Source organism: Schistocerca gregaria, chromosome 3 (genome assembly GCF_023897955.1).
Source record: "Schistocerca gregaria isolate iqSchGreg1 chromosome 3, iqSchGreg1.2, whole genome shotgun sequence".
Taxonomy (NCBI): domain Eukaryota; kingdom Metazoa; phylum Arthropoda; class Insecta; order Orthoptera; family Acrididae; genus Schistocerca; species Schistocerca gregaria.
Window position 1 is genome coordinate 193283522 of NC_064922.1, and position 19371 is coordinate 193302892.

The following is a 19371-nucleotide window of genomic DNA, read 5'->3' on the forward strand; positions in this document are numbered from 1 at the left end:
TGACATTGTTGGTTGCTCCTTGATCCACGGACTGCAATGTTGACATAGCGTTAGGTGGTATAATTGTACTGTCACAATTTTATTGGAGTTAGCATTGTGCACCCTGCAGTTGTCCATAAATGACACAACTTTTCGATTTTCACGAGTCATTTTCCTATCAAAATTCTTTAACCAGTTGGAAAACACTTCTGAAGTCATCCATGCTATCTTGTTCACAGTCTACTCCACATGGAACAGCTTACAACTGGAAAAACATCATGCTTGCTTAGATTTTTCCAGTTGTAAATGGCTTGTGTTTTTCTATGTCGGTCATATTTGCTGCTAACAGAACTGTTGGCTCTGATGTTGTGAAGTTGCCCAGTGTCAAGGTAGCATCACTGTACCGTCGTCCTGCTGTGCAACAGACCATCAATTTCTCACCTAATGGGGCGAAGCTACCCCCTACACAACCGGCAGGCAGGAAAGGACAGAAGGAGTCCGCTAAAGACAAATGATCTTCTCCTTCACCAACTCGAAAATTCTGCTCGACGGTGTCGCCATGTGGTCACTTAGCCCGGCTGGCCTCTGTCTCGCCAGTGTGCACCACCAACTGTTTTTCAGTGTTGGACTCCGCAGACCGACCGCACAAGCGTGCCGATGCTTCTGTGGACCCCATGGAGCAGGACCCTCCAGCTTCTGTGTCCTGTAGTAGCAACTCTCCACCAGCTGTCCCTCGGCAGCCACCGAGTTGACACCTTTATGTCTCTCCCTCCTCATAACTGTCCTCCAATGGAACGTTCACAGCCTTCAGTCCCACAAAGAGGGTTTACAGCTGCTTCTATCATTGTAGCATCTCCTTGTACTCAACCTTCAGGAAACAAAATTGCACCCTCAAGACCGCTTTGAACTTTCACATTACTTACCGATTCGTTTTGGTCTTCCCCCTGAGGTTGGTGTCCCATCTCATGGGGGCTCCATGTTGCTGATACGGGATGACCTTCATAATCAACCCATCTCCCTGACTACCCGTCTTCAAGCTGTTGCCGTTCACCTTTTCCTTCCCCACCTGGCTTTCTCCCTCTGTAGCATTTATGTACCTGCATCCTTCAGTGTCACCAGGGCAGACTTACTTCAGCTTATTGGGCAGCTACCTCCTCCGTTTTTGCTACTCAGTGACTTTAATGCGCATCATCCCCTTTGGGGTTCTCCCAGGACCAGCCAGAGAGGCGCCTGCTGGGCTGACCTTCTTAACCAACTCAACCTCTTCTGTCTCAACACTGGAGCACCCACTTTTCTTTCTGACTCCTCGCACACCTATTCCCAATTAGATCTATCCTTTTGCACTGTCCAGCTTGCCCATCGTTGTGAGTGGTCCGTTCTTTCTGACACCTACTCGAGCGACCATTTCCCATGTGCTCCCCGTCTGCTGACTCCTACCCCATCTACATGCATGCCAAAATGGCAGCTTACTAAGGCTGACTGCAGATTTACTCCTCCCTGGCGACCTTCGCTGAACAAGATTTTCTGTTGTGATGACCAGGTGGACTCTCACCAGCATTATCCTTATTGGACTGAGGCATGCCGCGATGCAATTTGCACTTGGAGACGTGCTCTCTACATTTTTAACCGCCACTCTTCTCTGGAAAACTGCATTCATTATAAACAGGTGCATGCAAAGTGTCGTCGACTTCTTTGGGATAGCATAAGAGCTAGTTGGATTTCATTCACTAGTCCTTTTAACAGTTGCACACCTTCCTCTTCCATGTGGGTCAACCTCCGACAGCTCTGTGAAACCGAGATCCAACCCCCATTTCTGGCCTTATGTCACCGTGGAGCCTATTGCTATCTCCAGCACTTTGGGCCACCATTTTGTGGCAGTTTCGAGCTCTTGGCATTCCCCTTGGTATTGACATACAGTCATTTTCCTCGTCTGTGTGTTTGTGTTCTACAGTTTTGTTTTAGGCACTTATGGCCCCAGTTGTTTTTTGCACCCTAAAACAAATGAGGAGCATTTTATGTGAACGTGTTGCTCTTTTTTGGCATACACGTTGGTCTGCACTTCCCAATAATAAATTACGGGACATGAAGCCTTTTCCCTGTGCTTGGACCTCTACTTGGTCTTCGAGTGGAGGTAATTTTAACTAGACTCCGGATTGGGCAGTGTCTTTTTAGCTATCGACATCTTTTAAGTGGCGATCCTCCCTCGCTTTGTCCCTGCTGCTCTCAACCATGGCCTGTGAGCACCTTTTACTTCAGTGCATCTATTTTAATCAGCTACGTGCCCATTTACAGCTGTCGCCTGACATATCCTCCCTTTTAGCAGATGACACATGCTCAACCCATTTTTTGTCCTTGGGTTTATCAGTGTCAGTGAGATGACATCGGTCATTTGAAGCTCTTTTCGGGGAAAACAGCCCCCCTTAAAGCAGTTTTCTAAGATTTCCCTCCTTCTTGAGTTTCGCTCCCTTTGCTACTGATTTAAACTTCAGTGTTTTGCCCTTTACTGAGCCACAAAATGGGCTTTTATGACCATAGCAGCTTTTGCGCCCTAAAACCAAAACCAAAAATTAAAAATTGCAAATTTATTTCATCCTTTGTTCTCTTATTTAGCAAAAAAGTTAAATAACACTGAATATTGCAGAAAATGCTGTATTACAACCATAACAAAGTTCCAGAATGTGATAACAATGCTAAGTAGGGGAGGGGGAGCTGTGGAGGGGGGGAAGAAAAAAGATAATAATTAGCATGCAATGAGACGAACCTGTGGGCAGAACGTCCTGTGCCACATGTCTTGTCAATCAGGGGAATGCAAAGAGATGTTTGGTGATGGAATAGGAAAATACAAAGTCCTCTGAGGAGTCTACTTTCATACTGTTCACCAACATAGGATATGTGTGCATTCCAAGGACTGTGTGGGAAGTGTGCAATAGAGACTATTTTCGGCCATCTCTAAGGTGTGATGGGGTTTCTGCAATGGATTGTATAGTCATATTGTGGTTTTCAGTTCATCCTATTCACCCACCGAAAGTGAAGGGAACTGGGTCATCCAGGCCATGACACCCATTATGTGGTTGTGAACCGAGATTTTGTATCTAATATCATGAACTTTTGCCAATTTTTATTGTTTTATATACATTCTGTTGGTAGCAATTGCTGAAGGTTTGATGCATTGTGACGAAAGGATGTGGGTTTTAAGGGAGAGGGTAAGGAGTCATTCCATCCCCTTACCCTCTAAAAATAGAAAGAAACTTCCACATGGGAAAAATATATTAAAAACAAAGATTCCAAGACTTACTAAGCGGGAAAGTGCCGTTAGACAGGCACAATAAAATAACACACAAACACACACACAAAATTACGAGCTTTCACAACCGGCGGTTGTTTCGTCAGGAAAGAGGGAAGGAGAAGGATAGATGAAAGGATGTGGGTTTTAAGGGAGAGGGTAAGGAGCCATTCCAATCCCGGGAGCGGAAAGAGTCACCTTAGGGGGGAAAAAAAGGATAGGTATATACTCGCGCGCGCACGCGCCCACACACACACACACACACACACACACACACACACACACATATTTAAAGGCAAAGAGTTTGGGCAGAGATGTCAGTCGAGGCGGAAGTGCAGAAGCAAAGATGATGTTGAATGACAGGTGAGGTATGAGTGGCGGCAACTTGAAATTAGCGGAGATTGAGGCCTGGTGGATAACGAGAAGAGAGGATATATTGAAGGGCAAGTTCCCATCTCTGGAGCTCGGATAGGTTGGTGTTGGTGGGAAGTATCCAGATAACCCGGATGGTGTAACACTGTGCCAAGATGCGCTGGCCGTGCACCAAGGCATGTTTGGCCACAGGGTGATCCTCATTAGCCACAAACACTGTCCGCCTGTGTCCATTCATGCGAATGGACAGTTTCTTGCTGGTCATTCCCACATAGAAAGCGTCACAGTGTAGGCAGGTCAGTTGGTAAATCACGTGGGTGCTTTCACACGTGGCTGTGCCTTTGATCGTGTACACCTTCCGGGTTACAGGACTGGAGTAGGTGGTGGTGGGAGGGTGCATAGGACAGGTTTTACACCGGGGGCGGTTGCAAGGGTAGGAGCCAGAGAGTAGGGAAGGCAGTTTGGGGATTTCATAGGGATGAACCAAGAGGTTACGAAGGTTAGGTGGACGGCGGAAAGACACTCTTGGTGGAGTGGGGAGGATTTCATGAAGGATGGATCTCATTTCGGGGCAGCATTTTAGGAAGTCGTATCCCTGCTGGAGAGCCACATTCAGAGTCTGATCCAGTCCCGGGAAGTATCCTGTCACAAGTGGGGCACTTCTGGGGTTCCTCTGTGAGAGGTTCTGGGTTCGAGGGGATGAGGAAGTGGCTCTGGTTATCTGCTTCTGTACTGATTTTTATTCAGAATTGTTGTCTCCTTAGCCCTTCCCTGTTAAAGTAGGCACTTCTGACAGTCTTTGCCATGCAAATGGAAATGAAGTCTCACAATTAAAGATGTGTCTCCTGACTTACAGATAATCCTTTGCTAGTGACTGCTGGCACCATAGAATAGAGACTGTTATGCTGCAGCTGCTACCAACAAGCTATATGCTGTAAAATGATTCTACAACTGAATATAGAACTTCATATAGAACATCCCACAGATAATCTTTTTCCTTTGCCGGTTGTGCTTCATTTATACGAGTGACTCCTTGGATATATTCTTAAACTAGCTATTCAATCTTATTCCAGTTGTGGTGCTATTTTATCTACATTTACGTACATACTCTTCAAATCACTGTGAAAAGCATGGCAGATGGTACTAACCATTGTACCAACTGTTGGGGTTTCTTCCCATTCCATTTGTGTATGGAGTGTAGGAAAAATAACTTCAAAAATATCTTTGTGTGCATTGTAATTAGACTGATTTTGTCTTCATGGACCATAACAGGAGTGATATGGATGAGGATGCAGTATATTCGAAGATTCATCATTTAAAACATTGTAGGCGGGTCCCAATTTTACTCGTGTTTTGCATGCTATTTGTTATAGAAGGATATCAAGATAACTTATATTTTCTACACACTATCTGTAGGTGCCATCTGATGTGATATATATTTTAACTACTTTGTCTGTTTAGGTATTTACACAGGTAACCAGTCTGTCAAGCTTGCTTGCATTATGTGTACTTTATGTTTATTAGCATTTCAATATTTCACATAGTTACTATTTTCATCTTGACGTGCCTTCCACTCTTACAGATGAGCCTGTTCAGAAAACAGAATGAAATAAACAAATCTGAAATACTATTGGAGATTTTTGACCATGATTATTCAGATGTTCCTAATGAGAATGAAAATGTGGATGACTATATTTTTGTGGCTCTGAGGATGATATTGGCATTGTTAGACCTGTAAAAAAAGTAAAAAGCGGCGTGTTTTCACGATTCCCTCAATAACAATTAAGGTGACTCCATTCTGTGAATTACTCATTTTGTCATAATGTTAACCCTGGCTATGCCAGTGCACGAGTGAGGCTAAGGCACCAAGCCGAATGTGTTAAAACTGTTTCTTCAAACTGTGTCAACAGACTTTAGCAAAATATTTGCTCTGTGTTAGTGTCAGCCAGTTCAGGTTTTTTTAGCCTTTTGATGATGCTCTTCCATGAGCCAAACAAACCTGTGATTATTCATGGTGCACTTTGTTGTACACATTCATAATCCTCTGTTAGTCCTAAGTTTTGACTGCGTCTTCCCAGTATACCAGACTATCACCCTCACAAATTATTATCCCGATATCCATAAATATTGACTGATTCCATCTGTGACTCAAGGATATTGAAGCCATCTTATAAAGAAGATATTGTGCAACTCGCCACCCCCCCCACCCGCCCATCCTCCTTCATGCACAATGTTTCATTATAGATAACTGCATCCTCGGCAAACATTTGAATTTAATAATATTGTAAGCTGGGTCTTTAACATACAATGTGAACAGCAGGCATCGCATAATGCTTTTCTCATGTATTTTGGAAGTTACTTTCACCTCTTGTGATGACTCAAAGATAACATGCTGTGCGTTCCATACCAAGAAGGCCTCCGTCTAATCACACTTTTTGTTTCATATGCCACATGATTGTAGTTTCATTAGCAAGCTTTGGTATGGTACTAAGTCAAATTTTAAAAGGAATCTTTTTGTAAATAATGAAACATTACATCATAATTATTTTGATCCATGACTTTTGGGAAGTTATGTGATAGAAATGTGAGTTTGATTTGTCATGATCAATGTTTTTCAAATCCATATTGGTAAGCATGGACGATGTTATTCTGTTCGAAGTACGTAATTAAGTTTTGGTTTAGAATATGCTCTAAGATGGCAAAACAGGAGAATGTCTCTGATATTAAATGGTAATTTGGTGGTTCAGTTGTGCTGGCCTCCTTATTGATGGTCATGACCTATATTTTCTTCCAACAATTGAGTGCTTATTTTGGGCGGAGGGGGGGGGGGGGGTGTCAACTTCATATTATGGTTGTCATGGGAGCTAACTGAGCTGAAAATTCTATATAGAATCTGACAGCGATTCAGTCAGGCTACAGAGCCTTTTTTAGTTTATTTCAGTTATATCTCTAATAATTAGGGTTACAACAGCAAAGTGTCACAAGTGGGGCACTTTTGGGGTTCTTCTGTGAGAGGTTCTGGGTTCGAGGGGATGAGGAAGTGTCTCTGGTTATCTGCTTCTGTACTTCTCACAGAAGAACCCCAAAAGTGCCCCACTCGTGACAGGATACTTCCCTGGGACTGGATCAGACTCTGAATGTGGCTCTCCAGCAGGGATACGACTCGTTATCCACCAGGCCTCAATCTCCGCTAATTTCAAGTTGCCGCCACTCATACCTCACCTGTCTTTCAACAACATCTTTGCCTCCACATTTCCGCCTCAGCTTAGATCTCTGCTCTTACTCTTTGCCTTTAAATATGTCTGCGTGTGTCTGTGTATGTATGAATGGATATGTGTGTGTGTGCGCTAGTATATACCTATCCTTTTTTCCCCCCTAAGGTAAGTCTTTCCGCTCCCGGGATTGGAATGACTCCTTACCCTCCCCTTTCATCTTTCCTTTTCCTTCCCTCTTTCGTGACGAAGCAGCCGCCGGTTGCGAAAGCCGAAATTCTGTGTGTGTGTTTAATTCGTTGTGCCTATCTACCGGCGCTTTCCCGCTTGGTAAGTCTTGGAATCTTTGTTTTTATATATATATATATATATATATATATATATATATATATATATATATATCTTTTTGCACTGTATCATGTAGCAGTGTCTTTCCTCTTTTCTGCTCAGCCATAGGTAAAATACCCTTGTCCATTAAAAAAGCTCTTGCTTGTCTTACCAAATATTCAGAAACCTGAAATTAGGAACTTATGTTCTGTCGAGATCAAGTTGGCGGTACAAGAGTAAATAACTGAATTTTTTCATGATTATTTGCATATTAAATTTTCTGTTTGACTTTGTCCACAAGTTCATCATGATGTTTTGCCTTTTCTTCCAGTTCTGTTAAATTACTGTCAGGGATGGTGCTTGCATCATCAGCCAACTCAACTTGATATGAATGTGAAATTTTAGTTTTCAGAGCCCCAGCTGCTGATTTCAATTTTCGTTTAGCTGCTGCATGCCAACTATGCTGAGCAACTGAATTCAGCTTTGCAGGAGATTCTCCTAATCTAGTTAAGCTAGTATTGAGCACAGATTTTTCATGAGTCTGGACCCTCACATCACTGTCCTTTATATAGTCTGGTGATAAGTCATCACTTGCTTGTTTTTCATTAATAAGGTTCTTACAGGTTGGGCACATTTTGCCCCAAGGAATAGCGCTAAAGCCTCTCATTTTGAAGGTCTTTGCTTTTTCTAAACTAATTTCACTCAATCCAGATGAAAGAGATCGTTTATGGCATTTGAAGGGATCACAGCAAATTTTCTTATGCAGAGAGAGAATCTGCACAGGTACCTGTCTTTGTGTTTAATACACACGTAAGAAACACTTAAATCACAGTATGAATGACTTTGCTTTGCCATAATAAAAGTTCCTGTTCTTCATGGTGAGTTCATTCACACAAGATTATCACATATATCTTGCAGATACTGCCAAAAAAAAAAAAAAAAAACACTGCCTACATATACTTTCCATACTGCTTCAGCCATAAAACCAATATTTGTTGTAAATAATTCAAAAGATGATTGGTGTAACCTAAAAAGCAGTTAAATAATGAAAAATCATTCTATACCATTATTTCATTACAAAAATATTTTACATTATTGTAACATTAGGGGACTTACTTTTGTTTTGGAATGAATAGTTAAAACTGCAACAATTGAATTTTTAACCAATAATTGACTCTGGGTACAACTCAGTACAAGAGCTCAGAACTGCATGCTCAGTGAACACACGACTTAAAACAAAGGGACTGGATGATACAATATATGTAGTGGCAATAAAACAGTGTTCTCATATATGATTTGTTCCTAAGGAAATCAGTGTAGCCAACTTCAGCAATTTAGTGGTGACATGGTAGTCACATTAGCAACTTCAATATTTCTTTCACGATAATGTTGTTTTTAACACTTCCCATTACTTCTACAAACTGATTCTTTTGTGTGACATAATGGAATATATATAATAAGATTGTAAATTTTTCAAAGGTACCTATGAGGGGGCAATATCTTGAAAAATTGTAATCTGTGCATGGATTTTGTTTAAAAGAATTTTTTTAAAGCTGTAGATGACGGGTATTCACTACAAGAAGCATGTTCATAAAAATATAAACCTTCCTCTTTAACTTAAAACATTCAATATTCCACAGTAAAAAAACTGTAGGAACTATTGCATTTTTAAATTACAAAGCATCTTGTCTGTGACAGCTTGAATTCCTAGTCTGTACAACTACTTTTTATCATAAGAGAAAAAGTAATTGACCTGCAACATTTACATTTTGGAAATGTGAATTTATCTAGGTAAATTTCCACTACCCAAAATTTCAACAATTTTCATGACGATGGGTGTCATTTCCTAAAATTTCTGGATGATTTTGGAATGGAATGATCCAACTAGTAATGTGTGTTAAACCATCTAAGGTGCTCATAAAATGTCAAGAGGCTGTTTCCTAAATAAAATTGAGGTCTCCAAGGCCGTATCTCCACTCATTCTGCTGTTAATGTCCATGGTTGGTTTCATTAATATTGAGTAAGTAACCACTTGTAACATGCTCTGCTTTGTTTATTCATTCCTCCATTCCACATCTTTTTTGTTCCCTTTTCAAACTGTTGGATCAGTAGTGACACATCATTCAACAGAAAGATACTGTGGTTCCTAATGATAGAGGCTTGTATGAGAAATTAGCCCCGATGCTGAATGAGATATACGACCTCCAAGCAAATTTTAACATGGAAATATTGTCTGAACACCCCCCCCCCCCCCCCCCCCCCCCATCCACCCTCCTGTTTGGGACATCTTGTGACCACAAAATACAGTTTATTGGTGACACTATTGCTTTGGGGCCCTTTTGAAAAGAAGAGCTTTATACAAGAGTGATAAACTTTATTCATTACACACCTAACAAATTTCATGTGTAGCCAAGTAAGTTCTAAATGTATTGGTCAGTAGGTAATCGACTGGATGTATTACTCTGAATAATACTGATTTGTAGCTTCTACCCTCGCTGGAAGGAGTATGAAGCTATCCAAGCTCAAATGCTGGACTTCAGCCTAGAAGAGGGCCAGTGGGAAGAGGACTGGGCTGGCCTGCTGTCTCTGGCAAGTCAGCCGGGAGCAAGTCTGGAGCAACTGCACGTCTTTGCGCTTGCCCACATCCTGAGAAGGCCAATAGTTGTTTATGGTGTGAAATATGTTAAGAGCTTCCGCGGAGAAACAATTGGATTTGCAAGGTTTGAAGGTAAAGATTGAATTTATACTTTCTCTGTTTAAAAAGAAATGTACTGTTGTCTGCAGGAATATTTATAATGGTCATGTTCTGTAACTCAGCAAATCCTTCAAAAAAAAAAAAAAAAAAAAAGGTTGTATTTGTTTGATATAGTTGAAATATTCGTAGATATTAAACAAATACTGTGGGAAAATATCCTTAGATGTGGCTCAGTGGCATACTACGAAAAGCCAGACTACAAATCTGGGGCTCAAACCTCTGTTAGTCCAAGAATCCTTTTTTTTTCTGTCAGTTATTGTTTCTTTAATTTCCAGCAGTGATTTGTTAACGTGATAAATGGTAAGTTGCACCATGGAATATAGTCTGTGTTAAACTATAGCTCCCTCTGTAACTGGTAGTCATTCAGTTCATAGATCAGAGGAAGACAATGGCATCATCTCCAACCAGACCATCCCCAGGGAACCATTTGCTGTATTCAAACCATCCTTTGAGTTTGACAGCTTTGTAATTCATTATCAAGTATCCATAGTGAAAATTAAATATTAGGCAATTTTAATTTTTTAAAATTGCTTATATTTTTAATGCTATTTCATCAGTATCCTTAGTGTCAATATTATTTAATACAACTGCTTTGTTACCTTGTAGTAGAATAACCAGGTATGAATCTTGACTCTAAAACTTTTGTATTTAGCAGTACTTGGGTTAATAATGGAAGTTATACTCGAGTTCAATTTTTTATTTATTATTTGTTCAGTAATTGTTATCCGTTGCAGTACTTAGGTTGAACAACGACCAAAAATTATTGCACAGTAACAGGTGTCTCATGATTGGCTGATGGAATTTCATTTGTGACTACAGGTAATTAACCATTTATCAGCACGAGTGCTGGTACCTTTTTCAAACATGTCACAGCTAGATGGGAGACACCTGTTGTCACATACTCTCTTTAAACCGGACAGTGTGATGAATGTCAGCTGCTCTGAAAAATTCTTTCACTCTGCAAATATCGTAGAGGAACTTCAGGTGCAGTGCCTATTTTGAACTAAAACTACAGAAAAGAAAGTGACACCACAAGTATCCCACTGGCCCACGTGATCACATAAATAACTGAGTACTATGTCTTTGACCCTTGCAGTACAAATCTCATATTCAGATTTCATTGTAGATTTCGGTAGGGTAGTTCTACCAATGCCCACCTAATTCACTTTGGAAACTAACATAAAAAACTGCCTTCACTCACTACCAAAATATCTACTGTTTTATTGGGCCTCTGAAAAGCCTAAAATGTTGTTTGGATGCACCATATGCTTACTATTCTACTTGTGTAAGAATTAAGAGGTCCCTCCTGATTTTTATTCAGAATTGTTGTCTCCTTAGCCCTTCCCTGTTAAAGTAGGCACTTCTGACATTCTTTGCCATGCAAATGGAAATGAAGTCTCACAATTAAAGATGTGTCTCCTGACTTACAGATAATCCTTTGCTAGTGACTGCTGGCACCATGGAATAGAGACTGTTACGGTGCAGTTGCTACAAACAAGCTATATACTGTAAAAAGATTCTACAACTGAATATAGAACTTCGTATAGAACATCCCACAGATAATCTTTTTCCTTCGCCGGTTGTGCTTCACTTATACGAGTGACTCTTCGGATATATTCTTAAACCAGCTATTCCATCTTATTCCAGTTGTGGTGCTATTTTATCTACATTTACGTACATACTCTTCAAATCGCTGTGAAGAGCATGGCAGATGGTACTAACCATTGTACCAACTGTTGGGGTTTCTTCCCATTCCATTTGTGTATGGAGTGTAGGAAAAATAACTTCAAAAATATCTTTGTGTGCATTGTAATTAGACTGATTTTGTCTTCATGGACCATAACAGGAGTGATATGGATGAGGATGCAGTATATTCGAAGATTCATCATTTAAAACATTGTAGACGGGTCCCAATTTTACTCGTGTTTTGCATGCTATTTGTTATAGAAGGATATCAAGATAACTTATATTTTCTACACACTATCTGTAGGTGCCATCTGCTGTGATATATATTTTAACTACTTTGTCGGTTTAGGTATTTACACAGGTAATCAGTCTGTCAAGCTTGCTTGCATTATGTGTACTTTATGTTTATTAGCATTTCAATATTTCACATAGTTACTATTTTCATCTTGACGTGCCTTCCACTCTTACAGATGAGCCTGTTCAGAAAACAGAATGAAATAAACAAATCTGAAATACTATTGGAGATTTTTGACCATGATTATTCAGATGTTCCTAATGAGAATGAAAATGTGGATGACTATATTTTTGTGGCTCTGAGGATGATATTGGCATTGTTAGACCTGTAAAAAAAGTAAAAAGCGGCGTGTTTTCACGATTCCCTCAATAACAATTAAGGTGACTCCATTCTGTGAATTACTCATTTTGTCATAATGTTAACCCTGGCTATGCCAGTGCACGAGTGAGGCTAAGGCACCAAGCCGAATGTGTTAAAACTGTTTCTTCAAACTGTGTCAACAGACTTTAGCAAAATATTTGCTCTGTGTTAGTGTCAGCCAGTTCAGGTTTTTTTAGCCTTTTGATGATGCTCTTCCATGAGCCAAACAAACCTGTGATTATTCATGGTGCACTTTGTTGTACACATTCATAATCCTCTGTTAGTCCTAAGTTTTGACTGCGTCTTCCCAGTATACCAGACTATCACCCTCACAAATTATTATCCCGATATCCATAAATATTGACTGATTCCATCTGTGACTCAAGGATATTGAAGCCATCTTATAAAGAAGATATTGTGCAACTCGCCACCCCCCCCACCCGCCCATCCTCCTTCATGCACAATGTTTCATTATAGATAACTGCATCCTCGGCAAACATTTGAATTTAATAATATTGTAAGCTGGGTCTTTAACATACAATGTGAACAGCAGGCATCGCATAATGCTTTTCTCATGTATTTTGGAAGTTACTTTCACCTCTTGTGATGACTCAAAGATAACATGCTGTGCGTTCCATACCAAGAAGGCCTCCGTCTAATCACACTTTTTGTTTCATATGCCACATGATTGTAGTTTCATTAGCAAGCTTTGGTATGGTACTAAGTCAAATTTTAAAAGGAATCTTTTTGTAAATAATGAAACATTACATCATAATTATTTTGATCCATGACTTTTGGGAAGTTATGTGATAGAAATGTGAGTTTGATTTGTCATGATCAATGTTTTTCAAATCCATATTGGTAAGCATGGACGATGTTATTCTGTTCGAGGTACGTAATTAAGTTTTGGTTTAGAATATGCTCTAAGATGGCAAAACAGGAGAATGTCTCTGATATTAAATGGTAATTTGGTGGTTCACTTGTGCTAGCCTCCTTATTGATGGTCATGACCTATATTTTCTTCCAACAATTGAGTGCTTATTTTGGGGCGGAGGGGGGGGGGGGGGGGGTGTCAACTTCATATTATGGTTGTCATGGGAGCTAACTGAGCTGAAAATTCTATATAGAATCTGACAGCGATTCAGTCAGGCTACAGAGCCTTTTTTAATTTATTTCAGTTATATCTCTAATAATTAGGGTTACAACAGCAAAGCACTTACACTTGCTCAGTGTCCTCAGGTCACACAATATGTTCTGTGTAAACAACAAGCCAACAAGACAGTTAGCATGTCTGGACAGTGTTATAACAAACACAGAAAGAAATATGTATGACTAAGGCTTTTTAACACTATGCATGTATCAGATCATGAAGGAATAAGATTATAATTGCAGGCAAAAAATCTGACAGATCAATGTGAAAAATAAGTGCAGTCCAAAAGTATTAAAAAGGTACAAGGGGAAACTAGTCAAAAGCAGTTGTAGAAGTTTACATCGCTGGTTCACACCTGTCCTCGAAAAATTAAGAACACAGGCCGTCAATTTCTGTAACAGATCAAAGAACAGTGAAGAAGAAAGACTTCAGTACCTTTGACTAAAGAAGAGGTACAGGTCAGGAATTATAAAACGGAAATGCATGGCAAATTATAGTTATATTCAGCAATCACAAAACAAGTGCAAGACTGCTTGCAGAGTTATCAAATCAGAACTGTGTAGTACTAATAGAATCACTTTCTGCTAACAAAGGACTCCCAGTTCAAGAAAATGACAACTATAAATCTGGAATTAATAAGCATCTAGAAGAAACAGGTACTCGTATTGCACAACAAACCTACAATATCTACGTTCAAGTGGGCTCAAATTGATGTCCCTGATGCAGTAGCTATAGCAAAATTCAGCAACTCAAAATCAGGAGATTTGTATGGGCTTACAAATTTCATTATTAAAAAAATTGCAAAAATTATACTACATCCACTTTGTACACTAATTAATTTGATTTTTATGAGTTTTTATTTTGCTGCCTGCTTAAAGTTAACAGTAGTTATCCTTCTACATAAAAAAAGGAAACAAGTCGTGCGTTGATATTACCATCAAGTTTCTCTTGCATCAACATTTTCAAAAATAGTAGAACATTGCATTAACCAACAAATTTGCAAACATTTCCCCTGCAATGGAACACTGATAAACACTCAGCATGGCTTCATGGTAAATTAATCTACATTGAAAACTGTTGAAAATCTTGTTTCAACAATACCCATTGCCTTTGAGGCAAAATCATCTATTGAGGACCTATTGATAGACCTGAGAATTGCATTTGACTATATGATCCATCATATTCTAATAGATAAACTGGGGTACTATGGCATCTGAGATGCTGAACACTCTATTGTAGCATCATATCTTGATAATAGGAAGCAGAAAGTACATTTTGATGGTATAAGCTCGTAATTTTTAGATGTTTCATGAGACATGCCAAGATTCCATACTGGGACCGTTATTGTTCATATTCTACATATATTAATAACCTACCTAGTATCATGTCGCACAAATCTGTTCTTTATATTGATGATACATCTTTCATTGCAACTGGAAATGACATAAAAGACCTAAAGGAGCAAAGCAGGCCCAACCTAAGAATTTCTAGTGTTAGTTTTAAAGACAATGAATTAACTGTAAGCCAGAATAAAACTGAAAATGCAATTTTTAGTATATGCAGTACAACAATGATTATACTTGTTTTAAACTTGTGGGTCTTTACTTTGTTTCAAAATTCACCTATATGCACTAAATTATCTAGAGTAATATATCTGTTCCATAAACTTAGAGCATCTTTGAGTGGAAACAGGATGCTCAGCTCCTATTACATGTTTTCATAGCTACTGCATACTAATTTGGGGCAGTTCCATTGAGGCAAAGAGTGTTTTTGTGTGACAGAAAAAGGCTGTCAGATATTGTTTACAACAACAGTGTATCTTGTAGGCCACCTTTTAAGAACTCAGTGTCCGGGGAGCCCCGTGAATATTTATAATAGTTACCTAATCTACATGAAAGAAAGCCAAGAGAGCTATAAATTAAGGCAATCATTTCATTATCACAATGCACATCACAAAGAAATGAGTAACCAACCCTTTACAAGAAAAGTGACCAACACTTCGTAAGACTTAGCAAAACTCACTATATTTGTAAATATCTTGAAGTAAAACTGTTTAATGCACTGCCACTAGAAGTGTACACTACCTCATTAAAAACCTTCAGAAATGTTCTACAAAATTGGCTTAAAAAGAATGATTTCTAGGCCTATAGGAATTTTTTGATTGTCCGAAAGAAAATCAAAAATTTTAACTTCAACTCATTGTATGTTTTTATGCAAGTCTACATGTCTAACCATTTTCTTGATTGTTATTATATGTATCAGTGTATATTGTTCAAGTTGTACAGACTGTTAACATCAATAGAATGCAGAATGCTTGAAGATAAAATAAAATAGTATGTGTGTTGCTCATCTTTGCAGTTGTGTGAGAATGATACTGGGGCAGCACTCCTCTATCTTTCATTGTAAAGGAAAAATTGAAGCTGATTTGTGCATTTGCTTTACTACTATCAATTTCAGTTCCTTTGTCTTCTATGAGCGACTGGTCACTAATGTTGATGTCACTGACAGTCAGTGACACACATTTTAATAGTGCTCCACGTTACTACCATAAGGCAAACTCCTAAGCTAATCGAATCACAATTTAAGATTAATCAGTGATATCATCCAACCTAGCTGGTCACCCATCACCCCCCCCCCCCCCCCTCCACTACAGTCTCAGCCCTGTGAGGGAAAGGGGGAGGGGGGGTGTCAGCATCAGCTATCCCTGGCTTCTGTGAATGCCTAACAACCTAAACTTGTTAGTTGCTTGGTTGGTGCGAGTTCCATTGATTAATCCCATGGAACGGTAGCTGTTATGATGTGGAACGTGTCAAGTGCACAAGAAATGCATATACAAAACAAAATTTTTTAGTAGAGGTAAACATTCAATGTGGGAAAAATATATCTAAAAACAAAGATTCTGTAACTTACCAAATGAAAGCGTTGGAACGTTGATAGAACAATAACAAACACAAACACACCCACAAATTTCAAGCTTTCGCAACCCATGGTTGCTTCATCAGGAAAGAGGGAAGGAGAGGGAAAGACGAAAGGATGTGGGTTTTATGGGAGAGGATAAGGAGTCATTCCTGTCCCTTTTTCCCCCCAAGGTAAGTCTTTCCACTCCCGGGATTGGAATGACTCCTTATCCTCTCCCTTAAAATCCACATCCTTTCGTCTTTCCCTCTCCTTCCCTCTTTCCTGATGAAGCAACTGTGGGTTGCAAAAGCTTGAAATTTGTGTGTGTGTGTGTGTGTGTGTGTGTGTGTGTGTGTGTGTGTGTGTGTGTGTGTGTGTGTGTGTGTGGTTGTTATTGTTTCTATCAATGTACCAATGCTTTCCTTTGGTAAGTTACAGAATCTTTGTTTATAATACAGAGTTAAAGATTAATATTTCTGTTATTTACCCCTTCCCTTAAATGGCACGAAATGCATATACTATATTTATGGATTTATTTATTCCTATTCATGAATTCATCTATGGTATAGAAGGAGTTGTCAAGGAGATATAATTTCAATTTATTTTTTAAGTTATTATTGCTGTCTGTCAGGCACCTTACTTCATCTGATAATTTGTCAAAAAATTTTATAACAGCATGTTTTACCCCTTCCTGTGCCAAAGATAGGTTGAGCAAAGGCTAGTGTAAGTGTTTTTTTTTTCTGGTATTATAATCATGAATGTCACTGCTGTTTTTAAACTGGTCCATGTTGCTGAGATCAAATCTCATTAATGAGAAGAAGTATTGTGAGGCTGTTGTAAGAATTCCCTATCTTTTAAAAAGATGCTTACAAGATGTGCGTCTATGAACCCCACATGTGATTCTAACCACTTTCTTACACGTTTCTCATTTTAATCTAATGGTGTTACCTCACTTCTTTTAACATTTTATTGACCTGACCATCATGCCAATCTCAGAGAAGAACCAACAAAGAGTATTTTGTCATGGGTTCATTTAGGCAGTGTGAGAGCATTATGGGGATGTTCTACAAATCCCAATGATAGAAGCTATAAGAGAGGTATTTTGCTTCACAGAGAGGTTTAGTGTTGAAATTCTGGAAGATTACATTCTAGAAAGATGCTGGTAACAAATTGCTTCCTCTCATAGATGTCTCGGAAATGACCCCCATGATAAAATTATAAAAAGTGGAGATAGTACGGAGATCTGCTGAACATACCATTCATGAACCCTCCCCAACAAACTGTAAGGTGGCATGCAGACTGTAGATGTAGCTGTCCATCTAGAATAACCGGGGGCCAGCTGGTTGGACACAAAATGTGTGCTTACTGCTGTCTCACAAATCCAGGGGACCTTCACTGTTTACAACAATCATCCAAACCCCCCCCCCCCCCTCACCCTCTTCCCTTTGTGGTACTTTATACTTGTTTGGTGCGTGGTTTCATAGTTCCCTTCCTATGCACCTACTGTCTCCCCCACCCACCCCCCAAAAAAAGAACATACTAAGGGGTTCATTTGGCTGCCCATGTTCTTCCTTTTGTTGCTCGTGTTGTTGATTTCATAGAGTACAGAGGGAGAGGACCCAGTATTGTGATGCCTGTAAGTCCATGAGAGAAATTCAATTTAGATTCTTGCATCCCTGTTCGATCTGCACTCTGTTACTGCTCATCTTAGTGTGGTAATGGCACCACATCTCATGCTACATGAAAATCCTCAGTATGGCTATTCGGAAGTCCTTGTAATATGATAGTAGCTAAAGTACACCAAGGATCTGTGTTTCACCCGAAGATATGTCTTACGATGACTTTTTGACAAGGCAGTTGAAGTACAACAGTATTTGTAACATTCTTCAGTTATAAATTATATCCTTTTTTCACTTAAGATATTTTGTAGGTTGTTCCTTTTTCAGAATTTATCCCATTTCATGAGTTCATAGATGTTTTTATTTACCTTTTAGCATGTAGTCTCTCACTTCCAATCTGGCTATGAAAATCTTCATTTTGATTTTAATTCTAGCAAGTGCACTCGCAAAAGGTGGAAAGTTGCCAGTCAAGTACAGTGATGGTGTTGCTACATAGTACAGTTTGGTATATTATGTTGTGATGTAAGATGTGTGTTAATTTAATTTGTGATGTGGTTTCATATATACAGCATTCAAAAGTACAAGTATCATGTGATACTTGTTCAAATAAAGGAACTGGAATAAAATGATTTTTTCATGGTACATTCCCAACAGAAATCCATCAAAAGTTAATGAAGGTTCATAAGGAATCTGGTCATTAATGCTCAGAATTGGCAAACTGGTGGCAAAATTCGAACTTGTGTAGTTACCTCGAGGGTGATCCACATAATAAAGGTAATCTCAAAACTGCTACCACAGTTCAAAACTTTGGGATAATATGCAATATGATACTGGACAAATGGCAGTTAATGGTGTAAGAAACAGTTAACACCATAGTTACCCGGTGTACTAATTTGATAGGCATTTACAGGTAAATTAACTTTGATAAAGTTGTATGAGAGATCAGCACTCATTATATTTCATGTTCACCAGAAACATATGTTGAGATTGTTTTCAAGAGAAACAAACTGATTTTGTGAACTAGTTGGTCGCTGTGGATGAAATGTTTATACACTACCTCATTCCGAACAGAACAGAAATCGAAGCAGTGAGTGGAAATTAATAGCCCTGCACTCAGCCTGTCTACTTCATGTGTTGGAAATATTATGTCTTCATTTTCTGTACAAAGAATGGAAGCTTGTTATCGTTTGCGTTCCGTAGGATTAAATTGTATCAGATAGATATCAGGAAAGTCTTCTTACACTTATACTTACACATATACCTCTATACTCATCATATTTTGTCAAGACACCTCATCTTCCCACTACGCTGTTTTGGCTTGGGAAGACTGAGGCATTACAATTAAAAATTGTTCAGACATCCCTCATATTCACCATATTTGGCACCCTCTGACTTCCACTTATTCCCATACCGAAAGAATTTTTTACTGGAAACC

The 19371-nt window shown here is 39.2% G+C and overlaps 1 protein-coding gene across 2 annotated transcripts in view; it reads left to right on the forward strand.

Moving 5' to 3' along the window:
- The window catches only part of LOC126356291 (ubiquitin thioesterase trabid), a 105779-nt gene that overhangs the window by 51845 nt on the left and 34563 nt on the right, over positions 1-19371 (forward strand). For both annotated transcript variants that reach the window (XM_050007185.1, XM_050007184.1), the window contains exon 6: positions 9657-9901. In XM_050007185.1, coding sequence (XP_049863142.1) covers positions 9657-9901 — 245 coding nt within the window. The remainder of the gene's footprint in view (positions 1-9656; positions 9902-19371) is intronic.